Source organism: Notamacropus eugenii, chromosome 6 (assembly GCF_028372415.1).
Source record: "Notamacropus eugenii isolate mMacEug1 chromosome 6, mMacEug1.pri_v2, whole genome shotgun sequence".
Classification (NCBI taxonomy): Eukaryota; Metazoa; Chordata; class Mammalia; order Diprotodontia; family Macropodidae; genus Notamacropus; species Notamacropus eugenii.
Window position 1 is genome coordinate 385,453,429 of NC_092877.1, and position 18,508 is coordinate 385,471,936.

Sequence of the window (18,508 nt, forward strand, 5' to 3'; positions counted from 1 at the left end):
AGTGGATACAATGCCAGGCCTGGTGTCCAGAAGATAGGAGTTCAAATGCCACCTCAGACACTTACTAGATATTTCTCCTTTTTCCCCTTCCCCAAGTAAGTTTAACTGACACAAAGCAATTAATAAAAAGAGGATGGATTGTGAAGGACAAGGAAAAAATGAAAAACTGAAAAGGTCGGTGAGGATTTTTATTACAGAATATTTTCTTTTCCTATGACAATGAAATTGTCACATTTAAACCCAAGATCACTGATCTCATCCGCTCTATGAAGAAATGGATATTTGGGGGGATGGGTTTATATAAGAGTTGACAAAATTTTGATGACTTTGAGGGATAAGTTCCTAAAATATCTTCGAAGGAAAGATACTGAATGACTGGATACAAGCACAGATGTTACATGATATACTGTCCAACATGCTCCTTTTAAAAAAAAAAACATTTTTACAAAATCTTTGAAGTCTGGAAGAGAATTGAGGACACATGGGATGATTTCAGCAATCACATCATGTTGTATGTCTCAACTCACATAAATCTGGGAACATCTGAATTTGCCCCACTTCTAGCTAGCTGACCAGTTCACTCAAAGCAGCCAATGAGCCTTTGTTCACAAACACATTAATGATAAACTAAGTAAGGGCATCGGTTGGCAGTCAAGTGGGAGTTGAGAAGCATGACACAAACTGATAGCATTAGTAGGGCACCCACCCTGTGTTGGTTTAGGGGTAGTTCTTTTTATGAAGGGAAGGTTGGCATCTCTTCTGAGCCCTAGTCCCTCTCCTTCCTTGTAGACAGAATGGAAAGATGTGAAGTAGAGGAAAGCCCAGTTCTAGGGATTTAGAGTTAGCTAAAGGGCCAGACCCAAACAATAGATGTGAAGGATTCATTGTATGATACTGGAGTTTGGCCAGTCTATCCACACAAGAAGGACCAAGTGGATGAAAAACATCCATTGGAACAACAGCGTGTATTACTGGGACCAGTCCCAATAAGAAACAATAAGGTAGGTCCAGATTTGAGAAAAAGGAGAGTGGGCTGGGTTGGGAAATTGCCAAAGGCTCTTGCTAAGTCCAAGATTCCCAGGAATGTCTTGTCTTTTCAGCGCTAATATTTTATCAGAGTTGCTATATGCACCGATTCTCGATGCGTGTATATGTGTGTATATGTGTACAAGTGTGTATGTATACTGTCCGTATGTCTACATATGTGTACACCAGTGTGTATACTGTCCACACGTCTACATGTGTGTACACGTGTGTATGTATACTGCCCGTATGTCTACATACGTGCACGTGTACGTATGTATACTGTCCACACGTCTACATGTGTGTACACGTGTGTATGTATACTGTCCGTATGTCTACATATGTGAGCGTGTGTGTGGGTAGATACACGGATGTGTGGAGTGTACGTTGACGTGTAGGTTAAAACACATCTTACGTATAAATGTATAGACATAGTTCTGGAAAGCTACATTGTATCCAGAGAGCCGGCGGGCAGCGCTCAAGTTCTGCAAAAGTTTGCTCACGTCCTCTAGAGGCCGCGCCCATCGTCGCTGCGCATGCGCGTGTGAGTGCCTGTGCCTGCCGACGGCTCGGTGGACAGCTCCCCTGAGGGCGCATGCGCCCGGCGGCCCGCCCGGAACGTTTGTGTCTCTGGCCTGGGTGCCCGCGGGGACGCCGTTTCCGCGCTGGACGCGCTACGGAAGCCGGCCGGGCCCCCCCGGAAGCGGAGGCCGCTAGCCGAGCCGCGGCCGCCGCTGGATGTCCTTGCCGTCCCTGCGCGCCCCTCCCTCGGCCTGGGCTCGGGCCGGCGCCGCCGCTGAGGCCCGCGGAGCAGAAGGAGGAGGCAGCTGCCGGGGGCCCCGCCGGGAGGCGGGATGTGGCGAGCGCGCCGGGCCGCGGAGGCCTGGTGAGAGCCGGGGGAGGCCGGGGAGCGGGGGCCGGGCCCCGCGGGGAGGGGGCGGCCGAGACCCCCCGCCGTCCCGGGGAGGGGGAGGGGCTTCCGTCCGGCCGCCGGAACGTGCGGACAAGAGGCTCCTCCCCGGGCTGGGCCGGGCCCTGCTCCCGCGGGGCGTTGGGGGCGAAGGCCGGGAGACCCCGGGAGCGAGGACCCCTCGTGTGGGCGGTAGCCCCGGCCAGCGGGAGCGCATTTCGGGCTAGGGGTGCGGCCCCCTGGGGTGGGGGGCGGGGGCTGCCAGGCCTGGGCCCTGCCTGCAATCTCGGGGAGGCTGGAAATGAGCTTCGCGGACGCCAGCCGGCTGGGGCTCTTAGGAGGTGCGGGACTGCGGCCTTTGACCTCTAGTTACCTGGGGAGTTGAGGTCCGGAGCAAAGGTCCGGTACCCCTTGTCCTGGGGTGTCCAGAGCCTCGGCCGCGGCCCCTGGACGGCGGCTGCCCCCTGCGGGCACTGTGGGCACAGCATCCACCCTCTGGGGCACGGCAGCGCGGGCACTGTGGGCACCTCTGCCCGTGGTGCCCGTTGGGCACCGGGAGGGCATTGTTGGGCCCAGCTCATCCCCGTGCAGAGTAGGAGGGATGGGAGGACAGCACTGCGGGTCTGCTCGGGCACCAAAGCCCTGGCCCACCAAGGGGCCTTTCTACACTAGCAGGTCAGCTCTAGTCTTAGAATTTCTTGTGTCTCGTTCTTTAGTTTTGGAAGAATCTTGTGGGACTTGTTTTCACCTAAATTTAGCAAGTGACTAGCTTTGTTTTATTAAAAAGAAGAAGAGGTTCCCTTACTGGTCCTCAGTGCCCTCATCTGCCTGCCTGTGACCTGCTGACTTGGCACTGAAGGAGACAGGATGGACTCTCCACACTGGAAGGGATGTGGAGGACACTGACGCGGAGAACTTACCTGGACCTGCCAGGGTCCGGGGCCAGACCGGCTCTCCACCAGGGAAGCCTTCGGGGGAGCATCGCCCCCACCCCGCGGGCCCAGCCTGGCCTTGGCCCCCCCTCACTTGTCCCCGTCTCCGGCCTCGGCTGCTTCGGGGTCCGGCCTCCAAAGTGATTCTCCTAAAATGTTACTTGAACCTGTCCCTCCCCTGCTTGTTGAACTCCAGGGGCTCCCTGTGACTTCTAAGATCAAACGTAAGCCCCTCTTTGACACCCGACTTTTCTGACTGACTGACAAGGGACTGCCGTCTGTATGCCGATGGCTGCCCTCACAGTCCCTTCTAATGACCTTCTTCCTCTCCTGCTTAGAGTGCCCTCTACCCTCTGCCAGAGGCCTTCCTGGACCCCCCTGCTGGGCTTCCCCCAGACGAACTGTGTGGGTGGCTGCTGTCTGGCTGTAGGTTGCATGTGGATACTGTTTCATTTTTGTAGCACAGTGCTGTCACGTAAGAGGGAGTTAATGGCTTGGCGCTGGACAGGAGGGCCCTTTGCCGTCTTTTCTGTAGTGACTAAAGATCACGCAGGTAACGATTTAAGAAGGCCTTGGACGTTTTAGGATCTCCCCTTCCCCCAGGACCAAGGTGAAGAGACAGCCTCCCACCTTCGGCCCCTCCAGACTGGGGCCTCTTACCTTCAAGTCGAATTTCAGTATCATCAGTTTGCTTTGGAATCCCGTGGGCTTTATTCTATGCCTTTAAAGCCCACTTCTGGAAAGGGCCGCAACGATTCTCTGGACCTCCCCAGGGGTCCAGGACACAAAGAAAGTTCAGAAGCCCTGTTCTAAATCTCTTGAAAATGCCTTTTCATGCACAAAAGGACACTCCTACATGTTTCCATTTACGGGTAAATTCCTAGTTGGCCACGTAGGAGAGGCATGAAACCTCTTAGAATTCTGTAACCCCATGACTTCGGTCCTTAGGTCCCATTTAAAAAAAAATGTTCTTTTCCTCTCAAGAAATGCTTTTTAAGCAAACCGCATTATAACATTCTGGGCTGTCAGCTCTCCCTGGAGCACTGGGCTGGCTGTGGAGTCTGAGAGAGGTTTCCATCTTCATCTGGCTCCCAGAGGGAAGGGCTACCTGCAGCAGATGAGGAGATGGCCACTTATCCTTGATGGGTGAAAGTGTCAGGAGCAGAATTGACTCTTGAGAGGTGGGCGCCCCAGAGCCCCATTCCATGCCATTCGTAGCTAGAGTCCAAATCACTCTAGTCAACAAGCATTTATTAAGTACCTACTGTGTACCGATGCCCTGTTAAGCTTTGGGATCCAAAGGAAGGCCAAAGGGGTCCCTGCCTTTGAAAGAAGCTTCCATGCTAATGGGGCAGTTACTTCTTGGTAGACTGGACTCAGTGACCTCTGATGTGTATTTCTTCCGTCCTGACTGGCCATGTCCACAAACTGTACAAGGCACTCTGGGTACCAGGCGCTGAGACCATAAAGGTCAGATCCTCAAGGAGGAACGCAGTGAATTCCATCGTTTTCTTCGGTTTTGTTTTTTCCTCACTTCGTTATTTTGGTACTTCCTGAATTTCATCCTATTGCACCTTAAATTGTGTTGGGAACCTTCAGGTTTACATCATTTGTTCGTACATAGGAAAATTCTCCCGAATATTGAGGTCATTTGAATGGAGAAGCTGTTTTAAGAAGTGAGAACTGGCCAGTCATTTGGATCCCAGAATCCTTTGAGAATGGGGTCCCCAGGAGGAACCTGAGAGCCATCTGCGTTTCCTGAGTTGCTGAAAATAGAGTCATTGCTAGATCCTAAAGGACATGAGAGTTTGACCGACAGATCAGAATGGGGAAAACTGCTCTTCCTCTAAGTAGGCTTTGAGGCCTAGCCTTCCTGCCTGGCCCTGGCTCTGGTGCCAGGAGCCCAGGTGAGGTGGTCGCTGGTTCAGCTAGAGTGGCTCTTAGGGCCTTGTGTGACAAGAACCCCTCTTTGGGGCAGATGTAACTGTTGTGCTAGGCAACTGACTTACAGATCCAGCTAGCCCAGTTGGGGCAGATGGGACCCTGGTGCATCCCTAGGTACTGGCTGGTTTGTAATAAGGTGGAGACTGAGCTGTGCTTTCCTTTCTGCAGAGCTCAGTAGGCTGCTGACCAGCTCCCTAGGACCTTGGTGGAGTGATCATTTATTGTTTGTTTGCCACTAAGATGAATGAGAGGTGTCAAAATACTGTGAATTCTGTAGGGAGTTATCTATATTATCATCTGTGGTACAAGAAGATAGTGTAATAACTTCAAAGAGCTGGATAGGGGTGAGACAGTAAATTTAGTGATGGAATTAGGGTTAGAATTCAGGTCTGTTCCCTCCCTCATACCACTGTTTTCCTCCTGTTTGATTCAGCAAACCTCTAGTAAGTGCCTGCTATGAGCAAATCACTTTGTTGGGTGCCAGGGATCCAAAGATGAAATATTCTGTTTCCATTGTCAAGGAGTTTGTAGACCAGATGTACAGAGAACAACTGGAATACACTTTTAATCTAAGATTCTGATACCAGGAGAGGCAGGGTGATGCAGTGGAAAAGTCCCAAGACTGGAGGCCCATGAATGACTTGGCTTCCTCTCTGTAAAGTACATATTTGGGCCAGGCATTCTCTGGGGTATCATCCCAGGAAGTGTCTAGGAAAAAGCCATCCAAAGTCCTGCCAAGAGTGAGAGGTGACAGAGCCTCCCTCAGGGGAATCAGCCCCAGGACAAGGTTTATTCTGGCCTCAAACCCAACAGGTACTGTGCTGCCAGGAGTGGCAGAGGCAGGATCCTCAAAGAGCTCAGCAGATTAGAAGCATGGACCCAGATCTACAGAGAGAAAATTTAATTGGCAGAGATACCAGGTCTTACATTTAGGTTAAAAACAAATCAGCCTTGCCCATCCACGACAGTGCTGGGCCTGGGTGGAGGGCAGTTTGTGAGGAGGCCAAGCTCTGGATGAGTTGGCAGGGTGGGCTTATCAGCTTCCCTAGGAGTCTGTGCGTTCTGGGGCCTGCCCTGGAGAAGGGCTGTGGGAGCTTCTCCATTTCACCACTTGAGGATTATTTGGAGGAACTAGGGAGGTTTCACAGGAGTGGAATTCTTGTCAGGAAGTCCACATGAAGTGGGGCTCTGCTTGCCTGCCCCCAAAGGGCCAGCAGGAGTACAGAGCAGCAGCTGACCTTGAGGCTGAAGGCCTTCAGTGAGCTGCAGGCAAGGCCGGAGGGGGTCAAGCCTTCCTTTCTCTGAGCCTCCGTCAGTCCTTGGTTGTCCGATGGGTACTTGCAAAGTGAATGGGGTTGCAAGCTCTCGAGTTTCACCCTTTTTGTCCTTTTTTCCTTCAGTGAGGTCTGCCAAAGTTTGGTGAATGTGCACTATGTGGTCAGAGGGACTTTCTCACTGCCGAGGCTACATCTCATTTCCCGAAGCCTCCACCACCCACGTCCTCCCACAGCGAGGCCTCTCAGGCCTCAGCTCCGGGTCTCTTGTCAGCCCTTCTCCTCTCTTAGTCACCTCCCTCCCCGACGATGGAAGCTCTCTCCAGCAAAGCCCAGCTACCAGCCACGGAGGCACTTCTGGCCAGCCCGCCTCGCGGCCAGGCTCCTCCGGCTTCGGTACCTCCTCTTGGGGTCAGCCGTTGGTGGCGGCTACACAGCCAAGAAGGTATGTGGGGGGCTCTGGTGGTGGACTGGCTGACCTGGACACACTCTGCATCAGCAGTCATGGTCTTTGAGCCTGAATTTCTTTTTCTCTAAAATGAGGCCATAGTATTTGGAATAGGAAGGTGTCAGGGGGTTCCCTAGCCTTCCCCCCCTCTCCCACAAGAGCCAGCTGCCCCTTCTGTGACACTTTGAGGTTTGCCAAGCACTCAATAGAGATGACCACACTCGATCCTCTGGGGGAGGGACTGGGAGGTGAAATAACTTGCTGGTCACTGAGCTTTTAAGTGTCTGAGAAAGATTTCTGACTCAGCTTTCTGCCTCCGCGTCCAGTGCTCCCGGCTCCCACTGCAGTAGGCATCTGCCGAAACATATGCAGCTGTTGTTCAGGCACAGGTTGGGCTGCATTGTGGCCTCAGGTCCTTCCCAGGGCTGAGGGCTTTGGTTTGAAGCCATGTTGGTTTGATGGAGGACAAATAGGAAAATGAGGTTTCATGTATTTTAGTGAACATTGTAGGATTTCAGACCTAGAAGGTTGGGCCTCAGCCTCGTGCTCTGAGGTCCTGCTCTTATAGAGAAGGAAACGTTCGCTGTCCAGCTCATTGATAGCAGGGTGAGGATCAGAGATGAGGGCTTCCCATTCCTAAACTAGTAACTTTGAGCATTTCCTTACTGATGGAGGTCTTGGTGAAGCCTGTCCATTTGTACATATAGCTACCAACTCACTTCGACGGTTAGTAACTTGAACAAGTTCTTGGACCTCTGAAAACTTTGGAGGCCTAAGAGATGCTTCATCCCTTGGAGAGAAGCTTCCTTTCAACTGCGTTGTATTTAAAGTCTTGTATCTGTGACTCACTTGGCTCTTGCTTTTGTCTTTTAGACCTTTGATCAGTGGAAGGACATGATGCCTGACCTCAGTGACTACAAGTGGATCGTGCCTGACTTTGTGTGGCAGTTGGATGAGTACATCGACCTGGGTTGGTGCCAGAAATGAGAGCGCCTGCTACTCCCTCCCCCATCACCGCCGTAATAAGGCGCTCATTATATTGATTCAGCATCCATGCTATGTGTTCACCTGGCTTTGAGTTAAAATGTTTTTTATTCAGTACTGTGTAGGCTTGCCTCCTAAGTGGCTTTGTATGGTACCTTATACCCAGATAATTGAGATAGTGAGGGTTGGCCATTAACTTGATTTTGGTACCATTTATATGGCAGGTCCAGAGGTGACCACTTGTTCTTTTTCAATTACTGATGACCGAATGGCTGTAAAACCCTCAAACTGAGAGAATCCCCTCTTAAGGGAAGATTCACCCCTTGTGTGAATGCTGCCATATTGAAAGAAAGCAGAGGATGGAGCATTGTACATCAGTCCTACTACTAGAGTGAGATGAGGGAGGGAAGAAGGTCTGGACCTCCCCAGCTAGCGGCTGCCTCAGCCTCTTCATGATTTCCTTGGCTCCTCCAGGGCTGTTCCAAGACTGAGGTGGGCATCTCCTTGATGCTCCTTGTTAGTTTACAGAAAGGGTTTTGAGAATAACAAATCATTAGCCTTGAAGAGAGAATGCTCAGCAGGACCACGTCCTGTGCATTTCTCTACGACTCTTTTCTGCTGGGGATGTTGGTTTGCTTTGGGTCGTTTCCTAGGGAACCCCCCCCCCCCCAAGGCGCGCAGGCACACACGCGCACACGCACATACTGCTTTTGTAGAGTCTGATAATACTTCTGTATTTGGTGAGGGTCTTACCTCAGAAACATTGTGACTCAATGGGCTGTCATGCCAACATGAGTGTGAGGCTGTTTTATACAACATCCCTTTAACTATTTTATTGATGTATCATTAAAAGCATAAATAAGCTTTGATGGTTTATCATGTTTATTATATTGGCCAGCCCAGCCATGAACAATGAATTAGTCCTTGAGCTATTTAATTTGTTCTTTATTTCTACAAATATTTTGGTGGATTGATTTTCATATACTTTATGCTTTTTAGAGTTATTTGAAATAGGATTTCTTTTCCTATTATCACCTCTTAGATTTTCTTGTTACATAGAGATGCTGTTGGTTTTTGTGGATTGGCTTTGTCGCCTGCCATTTTGCTGAAATTGAGATGATAGAATTAAAAAAAACCCTACAAAGATATGGAAATAAATTGAATATACTTACCTTAGTTATGGAGGGGAGATCACTTTTTCTGTTCAGCCAATGGATAAAAGAAAGAAATGTACTTGATAAAATGAGTTTTTACATAAAATATTGATTAGCATCAAAAAAGAAAAGCAGCATATCGGGGACAACCCAAAACTTGATTTCTGACACACTGTGAAAGAGCGTCACTGATTCCCAGAAAGCTTTGTGTCTGTTCTGGGCGGATGGTGGTTGTGGCCGGCTTCATTGACAGAGGCGTGGCAGTTACTTGGAGGCACCACCTCGCATTCACATCCCTGGTTTGGCTCTTTTTCTGTTTTTGCCTTTGCTGGTGAGACTGTGGAAGAGAGGTGCCTTTGTTTGGATAATACATGAGCACTTCCTCTAGGCTGTCGCTAATGTCTGTGTGTCTCTTTACTCTTCTCTAGAGAAGCTTAGTAAGGCCCTCCCAGATTCAGAGTCCTTGGCAAAGCTGGTTCCGGACTTGGATAAGCTCGCAGGAAGCTTCAGCCTGCTCAAGGACTTTTTCTCCACAGGTGAGGAGTCTCGCTTTCATGCACTCTCGTACAAGCAGAGAAACACACATGTGGGCTCCCAGTCTGAGTCCTTGATTTGAATGGGGAGTGTCAGGAGAGGCTGAGCAGCCTCTGAGGATCCTGGGAAATCTGTCAGCAGAAAAGGAATAGCCAGAAAGCCTTAAACTCATGGGAAAGACTTTCTCCTCAGGTAAATGGGCACAGGGAATCTGACTGAGTGAAACAGAGTGGGTTTAACAGCCAGAATCTGCTCTTTATTTTAAGTTTTTTCTTTGTCTTTAACAGTTGATTTTAAATATTATCTTGACAAACCTTAAACTATCAAGAAACACGTTCTCTAAACTTCTAATTCCAACTCTGGCCCTGGCCCTACATCTAATTTCTAATTCAGTTTCAAACCCTAATCCTGAAACCAGCCTTCATAGGGGTTTCTGTATTTGATCAAGTTGGCACATGCATTGCCCATCCTCTGGGCAGAAATGTGCAGGTGCCCTGTGCCACTGCTCACCAACTCTGGGGGGTCCTACCTCATAGCTGCAGGCTTTGGCTGAGCTCCAGAGCCTCCTGGAAGCATTACTGGAAGAGCATCTTGCTGTCTGTGGATCAAAGGCAAAGGAGGAGTGGAGAGCAGGAGCAAAGGCCTTGTTTCCAGGGATTGTGCCTGTGGGGATCTGTCCTCAGACGGCTCTTTCTTCTAGCTAACTGTGCCAATTCCCCAAATCCTTGACAAAACCTGGAGTCAGGGTATGTAGTCAGCAGGATACCAGCTAGGGAGGACCAGGCCCCAGTGCCAGGGGTGCTGGGCCTGCAGTCAGGAAGATCCGTGTTCAAATGTGGCCTTCCTTCCCAGAGACTGGGTAACTCTGGGCAAGTCACTGGGCCACTTCATCCTCAGTTTCCTCATCTGTGAAACAGGGATAGTAAGAGGACCGACCTCACAGGACTGTTGTGAGGATCCCATGGGATGACGTCTGTGAAGTGTTTGGAAACCTCACCAGGGCCTTGGGCATGCGAGCTTGGGAGGGATAATAAATACCTATCTACACTGTGCTAGGCCTCAGGGAGGCAGAGGCTGACATCAAGACCTGTGGAGCTGCAGGTAGGAATACTTCCTGCACTTTCTAGGCTGATGAGCTGGTGGGGGCCAGAAGGTTCCTTTATAGACCATCGGGATTTAGCTGTTTTAGACATTTTTCCTTTGTAAATACATCCCAGCAGTAACAGCAAGGTGTAGCCTCTTCTGGATGCATCTGCTGTTCACAGGAAGGCCCAGCGGTTGAGGGCCTGCTGTGTACAGCACTGCTTGGGGACGGAGGACTTTGCTTCTTCTCTGAAGGGTTTTAGTTGTGGTTGGAAGAAAACCCATCATTGCTTAACATGAGAATGGTTCTGTACTCAGCACGTGAGAGGAACAGACTCTCAGGGTGGAGGGGCTCAGAGGGGATGCAGAAATGGCAGGGAGGCTGGGCTAGGTTTGGATCAGTTCAGAAATTGTGAAGCCTCTATTAGGCTTTGTGCTCGGCTCATCTGGGGGAGAGATCACATTCTCTTTGGAGTGAATGGGCCACATCCTTTTACATGTTCATGGGGGGATAGCTGGAGAGGCAAGGGATTACTGTTGACTCACCTGCCCTGGGCAGCATTGGCATGGTGAATGGAGCCTGGGCTCAGGAAGAGCTGGCTTCAGATGTGGCCTCAGACACATCCTAGCTGGAGGACATTGGCAAGGCATTCCCCACCATCTGCCTCAGTTTCCTCAGCTGTAAACTGCCAGGGTGCTTGTGAGGATCCCATGAGGCCATACAGTAATAAAGCATTTACCACAGGGCCTGGACTACAGCAAGTGCTGAATAAATGCTTGTTCCCTGTTTTCCTTCCACTGGGAGGAGGGGTAGAGCTGGGCACCAGTACAGTCCTCATTGACAGGGTGGCTCCTCGGTTGAGCCTTGGAGGAGATTAGAGATCCTCGGGACCTTGGTGAGAAGGGGGCCATTCCTGGGCTGGGGACAGTTCTGGATTTTTGAATTGTGGAATAACAAGATCAGACTTGTCCCTTGAGGTCATTTTGACTTGGAGGATGGATTGGAAAGGAGAAAGGGAAGGAGCAGCCAGTCCACCTGAATTAAACAAGTGGTGAACCTGTCCCTGTCCCCAAGGGCCTGAATTAGGGTGCGGCTGCCAGAGGAGAGAGGAGTTATCGGCACAGGAGGGACCGGGAGGAACCAGAGATGCCTCAGACAGAAGCTTGGAGGGGGAGGGAAGTCTCTTAGTGATCATCTCCCTGGTGGGAATGGGAAGGAAGCCAGCGGCTGTCAGAGCGGAGCTTTGTCTGGAATGTGACCCTCTCCTTCCCCTTCCTCCGCCCCATCGTGTCTCTGTATCACTGAGCATGTTTGTCTCCCTTCCATGACTGAGCACAGGCACATGTTGTTTTTAATGTTTTCTCCTTTTAAAAAAATCATGGGTGATAGAAAGTATGTGATGAAGAAGTGATACAGAATAATGAAAACTGTTTGAAGAAGACAGCTCAGAAATGCCCGCTGGATTTTGGGTTCAGGGATGAAAGGCTCCTACCAGATCTGGGCATAGTGAGCTTTAAAAAGGGAAGGCTTATGGCTGTCTTTTGTGAAGAGGCCTTGGCCCTCTGGCCCAGAAGGCCAACTGGAAGCTGTGTGAATGTTGATGGCTGGTCTCCTCTTGGGTGGCCTGCCTGTGGGGTGAGGGCTCTGGGTGGAGGCCGGATGGTGGTTTCTATAGTAGGGTATGAGTGGAGTCTTTTCTCAAATCTGAAATCTTGTGAATTTGTGAAATACTTAAAAATTCATTGACAGGACACAGTGCCTGATATCTGTTCTTAGGTTTTCAAGGGTCTGCGAGGGGGAAAATAACCAAGGGGTGGCAGGTCGGTGAGACGTAGGGGGTTGGCTCTTGGCAACCAAATTATCTCATTAAAACAGTGTTGCTGCTCTAAAGCCACTGTGGTTGAGGGGCTGCAGCCCTTTGCTGCCCTCTGGGGGTCAGGCAGGCAGAGCAGGTGTCTTGGCTCCCCACGTTCATGTGCATTTCACGTGACTTTTCATTTCCCCTTTTGCTGATTTTTCACAGGTCCCAAATTGGTTAGTGAAGTCGTAGGAGCTTCTGACCCACTTCTGTTGTTAGGTGTGTACAAAGCTCTTTGTGCTGACCTCTGCCTGCCTCTCCATGTTTCTGATCCACTAATCACAAATCAGTTTGGGAATGCTCCTTTGAGAATCCTTCTAGATCCCAGAACCTGGAATTCTCTCAAGCAGACTTGGTGCCAACTAAGTCATTCCTTCATGGGAGAACAGAAATTCTTAATCATTTGTCTCAGTAGTAAAATATGTTCCAGACTGTGTACTTGACCAAAGTATTGTCTCAGAGTGTTCCAGAAAGCTCTTATGTCAATGTGAGAAGGAATTTTGGGGCGTCTCACCTGCTTTGTTGTGGTCTCTGCCCTACGTCGTTTTGATGTCTAATATCTGTTCTTACGCCTGGCAAAGCTCTCAGTATTTTTAGCAGAAATAATCCTAACTCAGGGTTCCTTTGTTTATTCTCCGCTGAAATCACTTACCATGTTTTCTCAAATAATGCTGTAGGGTGACTTCATCATATCTGAGTAAATTCTGAGTAAATTTTCCCTGGGAAAATGGAGAATAATCTTCGACATCGGCTGCTTTTAGCCTGGGTGATGAGTTGCTCTCTTAGTCACCCTTTTGACCAGATGTGGTTTGGGGTTTGGATCAGGTTGTGGAGAGAGTGGGAGATCACAGGTGTCTGGGCTTGTCTTCCAGGTACCTCGGGAGAAACAGCTTTTCGAGCAACTGATGCATCAGAGAGCGACAGGCAATTTAAGAAGGTAAGAGGGAAAGGAAAGACCTTCTGTGTGTGTTTGTTAATTCTGAGGGATCCTTCATCTCCTGGGTCACCTGGGAGGGCTGAAGGGCTCGACGTTTCCCTTCGTACAATACATCATGAAGTTTGATCTTCTGGGCAGAGTGACTCTCAAAAGAACAGGGCCTGGGCTGGAGTTCCCCCCACCAACACACAGTGCCTGAGAGATACCCACCTCTGGAGACCAGTTCAGTAATCCTCCTGGAAGACAGTCACCAATGTCATGTGGCATGTGCATCTTTTCTGTGTAGTTTGGGTAGGATGTGGCTTCATGGCCATGGGAACTCCTGATGGGGAAATACCTCCTCTCGTGCAGCTGGCATCTGTTCAGCCAGGGAGGTTTGGGGCCTTGGTGCCGATCACACAGCCAGGATGTGGAGGGGCCCGGGCTGGAGGCGTGACTGACCCAAGGCTGGGCTGTGAGCCCCGGCTGCCTCGCCTCCCTTGTGGGCTCGTAGTCAGACCTTGTGTGCAAAATTTCCATGAAAAGCATTTTTACTTTTTTGAAATGATGTTTTGGATGAATAGGTTTTCTTTTAAAGTTCGATGATACTTGACTTTTTCCTTTTGCAGTGAGATATAAAGTGTAGTGTTGTCGAAAGGTTCCTGATCTTTTCATGGTGTTGTGGGGCCGCCCAGCCGCAGGCTTCCACGTTGGGAAGAGTTTCTAATTCGTCTCTCTCGTTTGTTCCCTTTCAACCTTGTTTCAGTCATTATTGGCTGGCACTTAGGCAGCCAACCTTGATTATCCACACCATTGGGGAGGGAGGTGATGAGTAGTTGGCACACTGTGGACATGTGGAGCGGGAAGGCTCTGGAAAGGCTGTCTATTCCACCCTCCTTTTAGACATTCGAGGAAGTTGAGAGTGACTGGTGTCAGGCCATGCTGACAGGGGCTGTCCATCAGCTTTTGGTTTATATACCTTATTCCTGGGAACCAACAGGGATCTTGTGCCCTGCTCATTGAGATCTGTGTCTCTATGACCTGCTCTCTTCAGGGTCAGGAATCTGTCCTACTAGGGGATTGAAGTTAGTGGAAGATTCCTCTGGCACAGCTGGGGTAGACTCAGCACCAGTGAGACCTGCTGAGAGGAGAGAGCTGGAACACAGATCACAGAAGGGGGTAATGGCCCAGGTCAGAGGCAGGGGCCAGGCATGTTTTATCACTCCAACAACAGGCTGTGTTTACTTCATGTTACTTCCTTGTTAAAATGGTGCTCTCCTGGCTGAACATTCTTATTTGCTCATTACACATGCACAAAGTGCTTAAATAATTTTTCACCCTCTGTTTATGAATGTTGAGCCTCAGGCACGAAGATATTCATTGCAGGCTACCCCACGTGACAGTGAATCACGCTCGGACACAAAGTCTCTGCCCACCAGAGTTCCTGAGCCCCTGCCGGTGGTCTGCTCTATTCAGACAGTTCTGGGCGCATCCAGTTTCAAGGCAGCGAGACAATGGACAGCTCCCTGGACATTAGAGTCACAGACATCTATGGTTGTAAGATTGAGGTGTGAATAGAGCCTGATGGTTACGAAGTGGCCCATCAGACCGGACCTAGAGACAAACAAACTGATGATTGCTCCCTTGGGTGCTTGCCCCCAGCAGGCATTGGGGCTCAAGCGCTGTGTCAGACCCTGGCTCAGTTTGGTGGGAGTCCAAGACCTAAAGTGGCCTCAGCCAGACAGAGAGAACACAAGAAGGGATGAGTAGACACATGATCAGCATGTGACAGGAAGGAGGCAGAACACCAAGAACAGCCAAAGTTTGCCACCAAGAAGCACCACTGAGGCAAGTAGTGACTTGTGATCATTTGCAGAAGACAGCTTGTCCTCTAGACACTTCCTGAGTTGGAGGCTCATTGAGGGCCTGCTGAGCATTCAGAGGATGCAGAACCTGATCTTGAAACGGCACCAAACAGGACCAGAGGCCACTCAGCACAGTTAACGGGAGTTGGAGGGGGCCCTTGGAGCCCACGAATGGGACCCTCCAGTATAAGAAGCTCCATCCCCAGGGATCCCCACAAGGTGGCCACACTCTCTGGTCTCCAGCCCCATTTGTAGCATGCACCTGGCAGTGAAGAGGAGCATGCTCATGGAAAGCCTGAGCTTGTCACTGCATCACTGTCCAGGCCCATGGCCACCCTCAGACCACTCAGCAGGGTCAGGACTCAGTGCTACCTTGGGCACAAAGGAAACACCTGTGAAGTTTTTTCATTCAGATGGAGGACAGAGTAGTCCCAGTGCCCCCTGAGCAGTAGCTGGTGTCTACTCTCAGCCACCCCTCAATACCCGTTCCCATCCTCCCCAATGGTCTATGGCTAGAGTGCAGATGGGCACGGTCCTCAGATTCTTCAGTAAATTACCCTGCAAGTTGGGGAAGTTGGTGGCTGGGAATCAGCCTGGGCTGTTTCCACCAGTTTTTACTCCATCTTTTTGTAGTAGGAATGATTAGGGCAGTTACTAACTGACATAAGTTATATGCTTCATCCGTCTCACTCATTTTTTGGTTACCAGAGACAATATTTGTATCAGCGCAGCCCTTGGCACTCAGGAGACTATATATAGTACTTCTGACCTCCCCTGTTGCACTGAGGCATCAGGCGCTTCAGGAGCTGCCCGAGTCCTCACGCAGGCCAGTTCATACAATCAGAATCTGTTTCTCTTTGTTACCTCAAGGCTGCCCCTCATCTGTTCTGTGTTTTGCTGAGGAGAGATAAGAATTGAATGTGATTATTCTAGCCAAATCCCAGAATTGGGGAGTTGGGAAGGACCTCAGCTGCCATGCAGTCCAGGCCATACATGAGAAGAATCTCTAGGAAAACATGCCTCCCAAGGGGCCATCTCATCTCTACCCTCTTCCCAAGCAGCCCCTCCTACTCTGGGTCAGTTCTCAATGGGAAGCTTTTCCTGATCCTCATCTCAAGTTGACCTCTTACAGTTTTTGCCGTCTGGGCCTAGCCGAACCAGTCTCCTCTGTCCTCCATGGGAGACAGCCTTCTGCATACTTGGAAGTCTCTTGTTCCCCCAAGTCATCCCTAGTTCCCTTTCACCAGCCATCATAGGCCATGGTGGCAGCAGTCCCTTTACCCTCCTGTCGCCCTCTTCTGGACACTGGACCTTGGCCCTATCCTCACACCAGGGTATCCAGAATGGAAGGCTTCGCAGCAAAGTATGGTCCATGGTAGCCAGGGCATAGACCAGTGGAGCAGGACAAAAAGTCAGCCGAACCACTGGTGTCCCTGTGAGTACCAGGGAGGAAGCCTGTGCTGGATGGGGAGGCCACCGGGAATGATCGACGAGCATGATGGGGCTTCTTGGCCAGTCTGCTGGTTTATGTTGATGCTTACCTCCTCCACGAGACTCAGTCAGAACATTGTCCTTTGAGAAGAAGGTGGTTGCTGTTGGCACAGAGGAGGGGTTTTGACTGTTCTTTTGACCGTCTGACATCCTGGGAATTTTGTTTTGACCTCAGGCTTCAAAGTGGGGCTAGCATGTCAGGGTGTTCTGTGCATTGGCATTTGAGATTGTGTCTGCTTTTTGGGGACCCCCATGTGATTGTAGAACACAGGCCAGTCATCTAGAGCTGAGCCCCATGTGGGGATTAGGAGGAGGCAGGGGCATGGGATTCGCATTAGCCACAACAGACTTTAATCCTCTTTCAGTGCCTCCTTGTATGTTCAGAGGAAGATCTCGCCTTCAGAGAGCCTATAGCTAGTCTGGTTGGGGAAGCAGCATCGGCAACTTTAGTAGACTGGATTCTTGTCCATAGTTAGTGCGTAGTCGGAGGGTAGGAGAAGCACCATGTGAAGTCTGAGGGGAGAAGGAGCTGGGATGGAAGAAGGAGGCCTCGGGGCACACGTGGGAATTGCCAGCCCCATTTGTCCGAAGCACAGAGTGTGTAGGAGGGAGAGTTGGGAGATGGGGTTGGCTCTGATGATGATCCAGGTGCAGAGGACCTTGAGGGCTGGGCCAGAGGGATGTTGTGAGGCATCACTTCCCAAGAGGTGTGGGTGATCATCCTGTGGTCCAGTGCTGTGAATCGTGTGCTAGTCTGGGAGCCAGGATGGAGAAGGCCTGGAGGGTGTGACACCTGGAGAAGAGAGGCTGGGGGCTGGGATGGCCATCTTCAGGGCTTGGGGAAGAGGGTTTGACTCATTCCTTTTGGCACCAGGAGGCAAACATGGCCGGAAATTGGGAGAGGCAGATTTATACCTGATCCTAGGGAGCCTTTTCTGGTGATGCCAGCTGACCCCACCCTGAGCCTGGCAAGGAGGCAGGGCCTCCCCTCGGCTGCCGAGCTGCTGAGGAGTCACCTGTGGTCGTGTGTGGGAAGAGCCTCTCCCCAGGGAGGAGACACACGGGAAAGTCCTCCAAGTGTGTACAGCGGGCTTTGCAGTCTGGTTATTTAGGTCTCTGCAGCTGTTGCCAATTCTGTCGCTTTCCCATTCCAAGTGAAGAAAGGAGAGCAGGGCCAGGGCCGCTCCCTGCCTGCTTTAGTGTCCACGCCCAGGTGGTCTCTGGCATGGAGGGCGTGCAGAATGTGTGCTTTCATGGAGTCAGAGGGGCATTCGTGGCTAAGGTTATTCCAAAACTTCTTGCCTTGAATTTTTAATTCAAATATTTACTATTTTCAATGATTTTGACATGTTTGAAGGCTGTGTTCTTGAAGTTAATAAATAAATTGTGGGAAATAGCCTCTCTTCACTCTTTGATTTCAGTGTTGCCCGGTTTTGATTTGGGGACTTTGGGCATATTACCAGGAGGCACTGGCAGATCACTTTGTATTTAAGAGAGGTATTTTATTTACTGATGGAAAAACATCTTAGTGCTGAAAGAATGCTTATGTAGAAATATCGCAGTGTAGACCTTGGTTTTATTAATTCTTATTTTCTTCCCAACATTTTAGGAAGTAGGGCTATTCCTTTCAGCTCTCTTCAGTGACAGTCTTGGAAGGAAGGAAGGCAGGTGTTCCTAGGAGGAGGGCTTGGCCATCTTAGACCTTTGACTGCTTCAGCCACTCATGTTGGCGAGCATCCTTGGAGGCTGATAAGCATGGGATGCACCTGATGGCAGATGATTAGAAAGGTGCTTTCCCAGGTGTAGACAAAGGCTTGCATGTTGTCAGAAGCCCCGATGACATGTCACAGTACAGTTGGTAAGGTCCCCAAAGCCAGCGAACCCCTCAGATTGAACACTTTCTGTTTCGTTTGGGGACAGAGAGTGGCGTGGGGAAGCCAGCACTCTAAGGCAGGTAAGGCCAGGTAGAGCCAGTGCCTCATCAGTAATAACCTTTGTCCTGGTGTTTTTCTCCCTGACCCCTAACTGAAATTCAAAGGCATGTTGTCACGCTGAAGGTGATTAGTTGATCATTTTTCATTAGTGAAATAG

General features: G+C 50.3%; 1 protein-coding gene across 4 annotated transcripts in view; it reads left to right on the plus strand.

Moving 5' to 3' along the window:
• Positions 1-1,618: 1,618 nt before the first annotated feature.
• The window catches only part of OPA1 (OPA1 mitochondrial dynamin like GTPase), a 64,535-nt gene continuing 47,645 nt past the window's right edge, over positions 1,619-18,508 (plus strand). For 2 of the 4 annotated variants that reach the window (XM_072618885.1, XM_072618887.1), the window contains exons 1-6: positions 1,671-1,909; positions 6,210-6,528; positions 7,405-7,501; positions 9,098-9,205; positions 12,311-12,364; positions 13,018-13,082. In XM_072618885.1, coding sequence (XP_072474986.1) covers positions 1,878-1,909; positions 6,210-6,528; positions 7,405-7,501; positions 9,098-9,205; positions 12,311-12,364; positions 13,018-13,082 — 675 coding nt within the window. In that variant the 5' untranslated portion in view covers positions 1,671-1,877. Of the gene's footprint in view, positions 1,910-6,209; positions 6,529-7,404; positions 7,502-9,097; positions 9,206-12,310; positions 12,365-13,017; positions 13,083-18,508 lie in introns of all 4 variants that reach the window. The other 2 variants (XM_072618888.1, XM_072618886.1) reach the window with 2 other exon arrangements.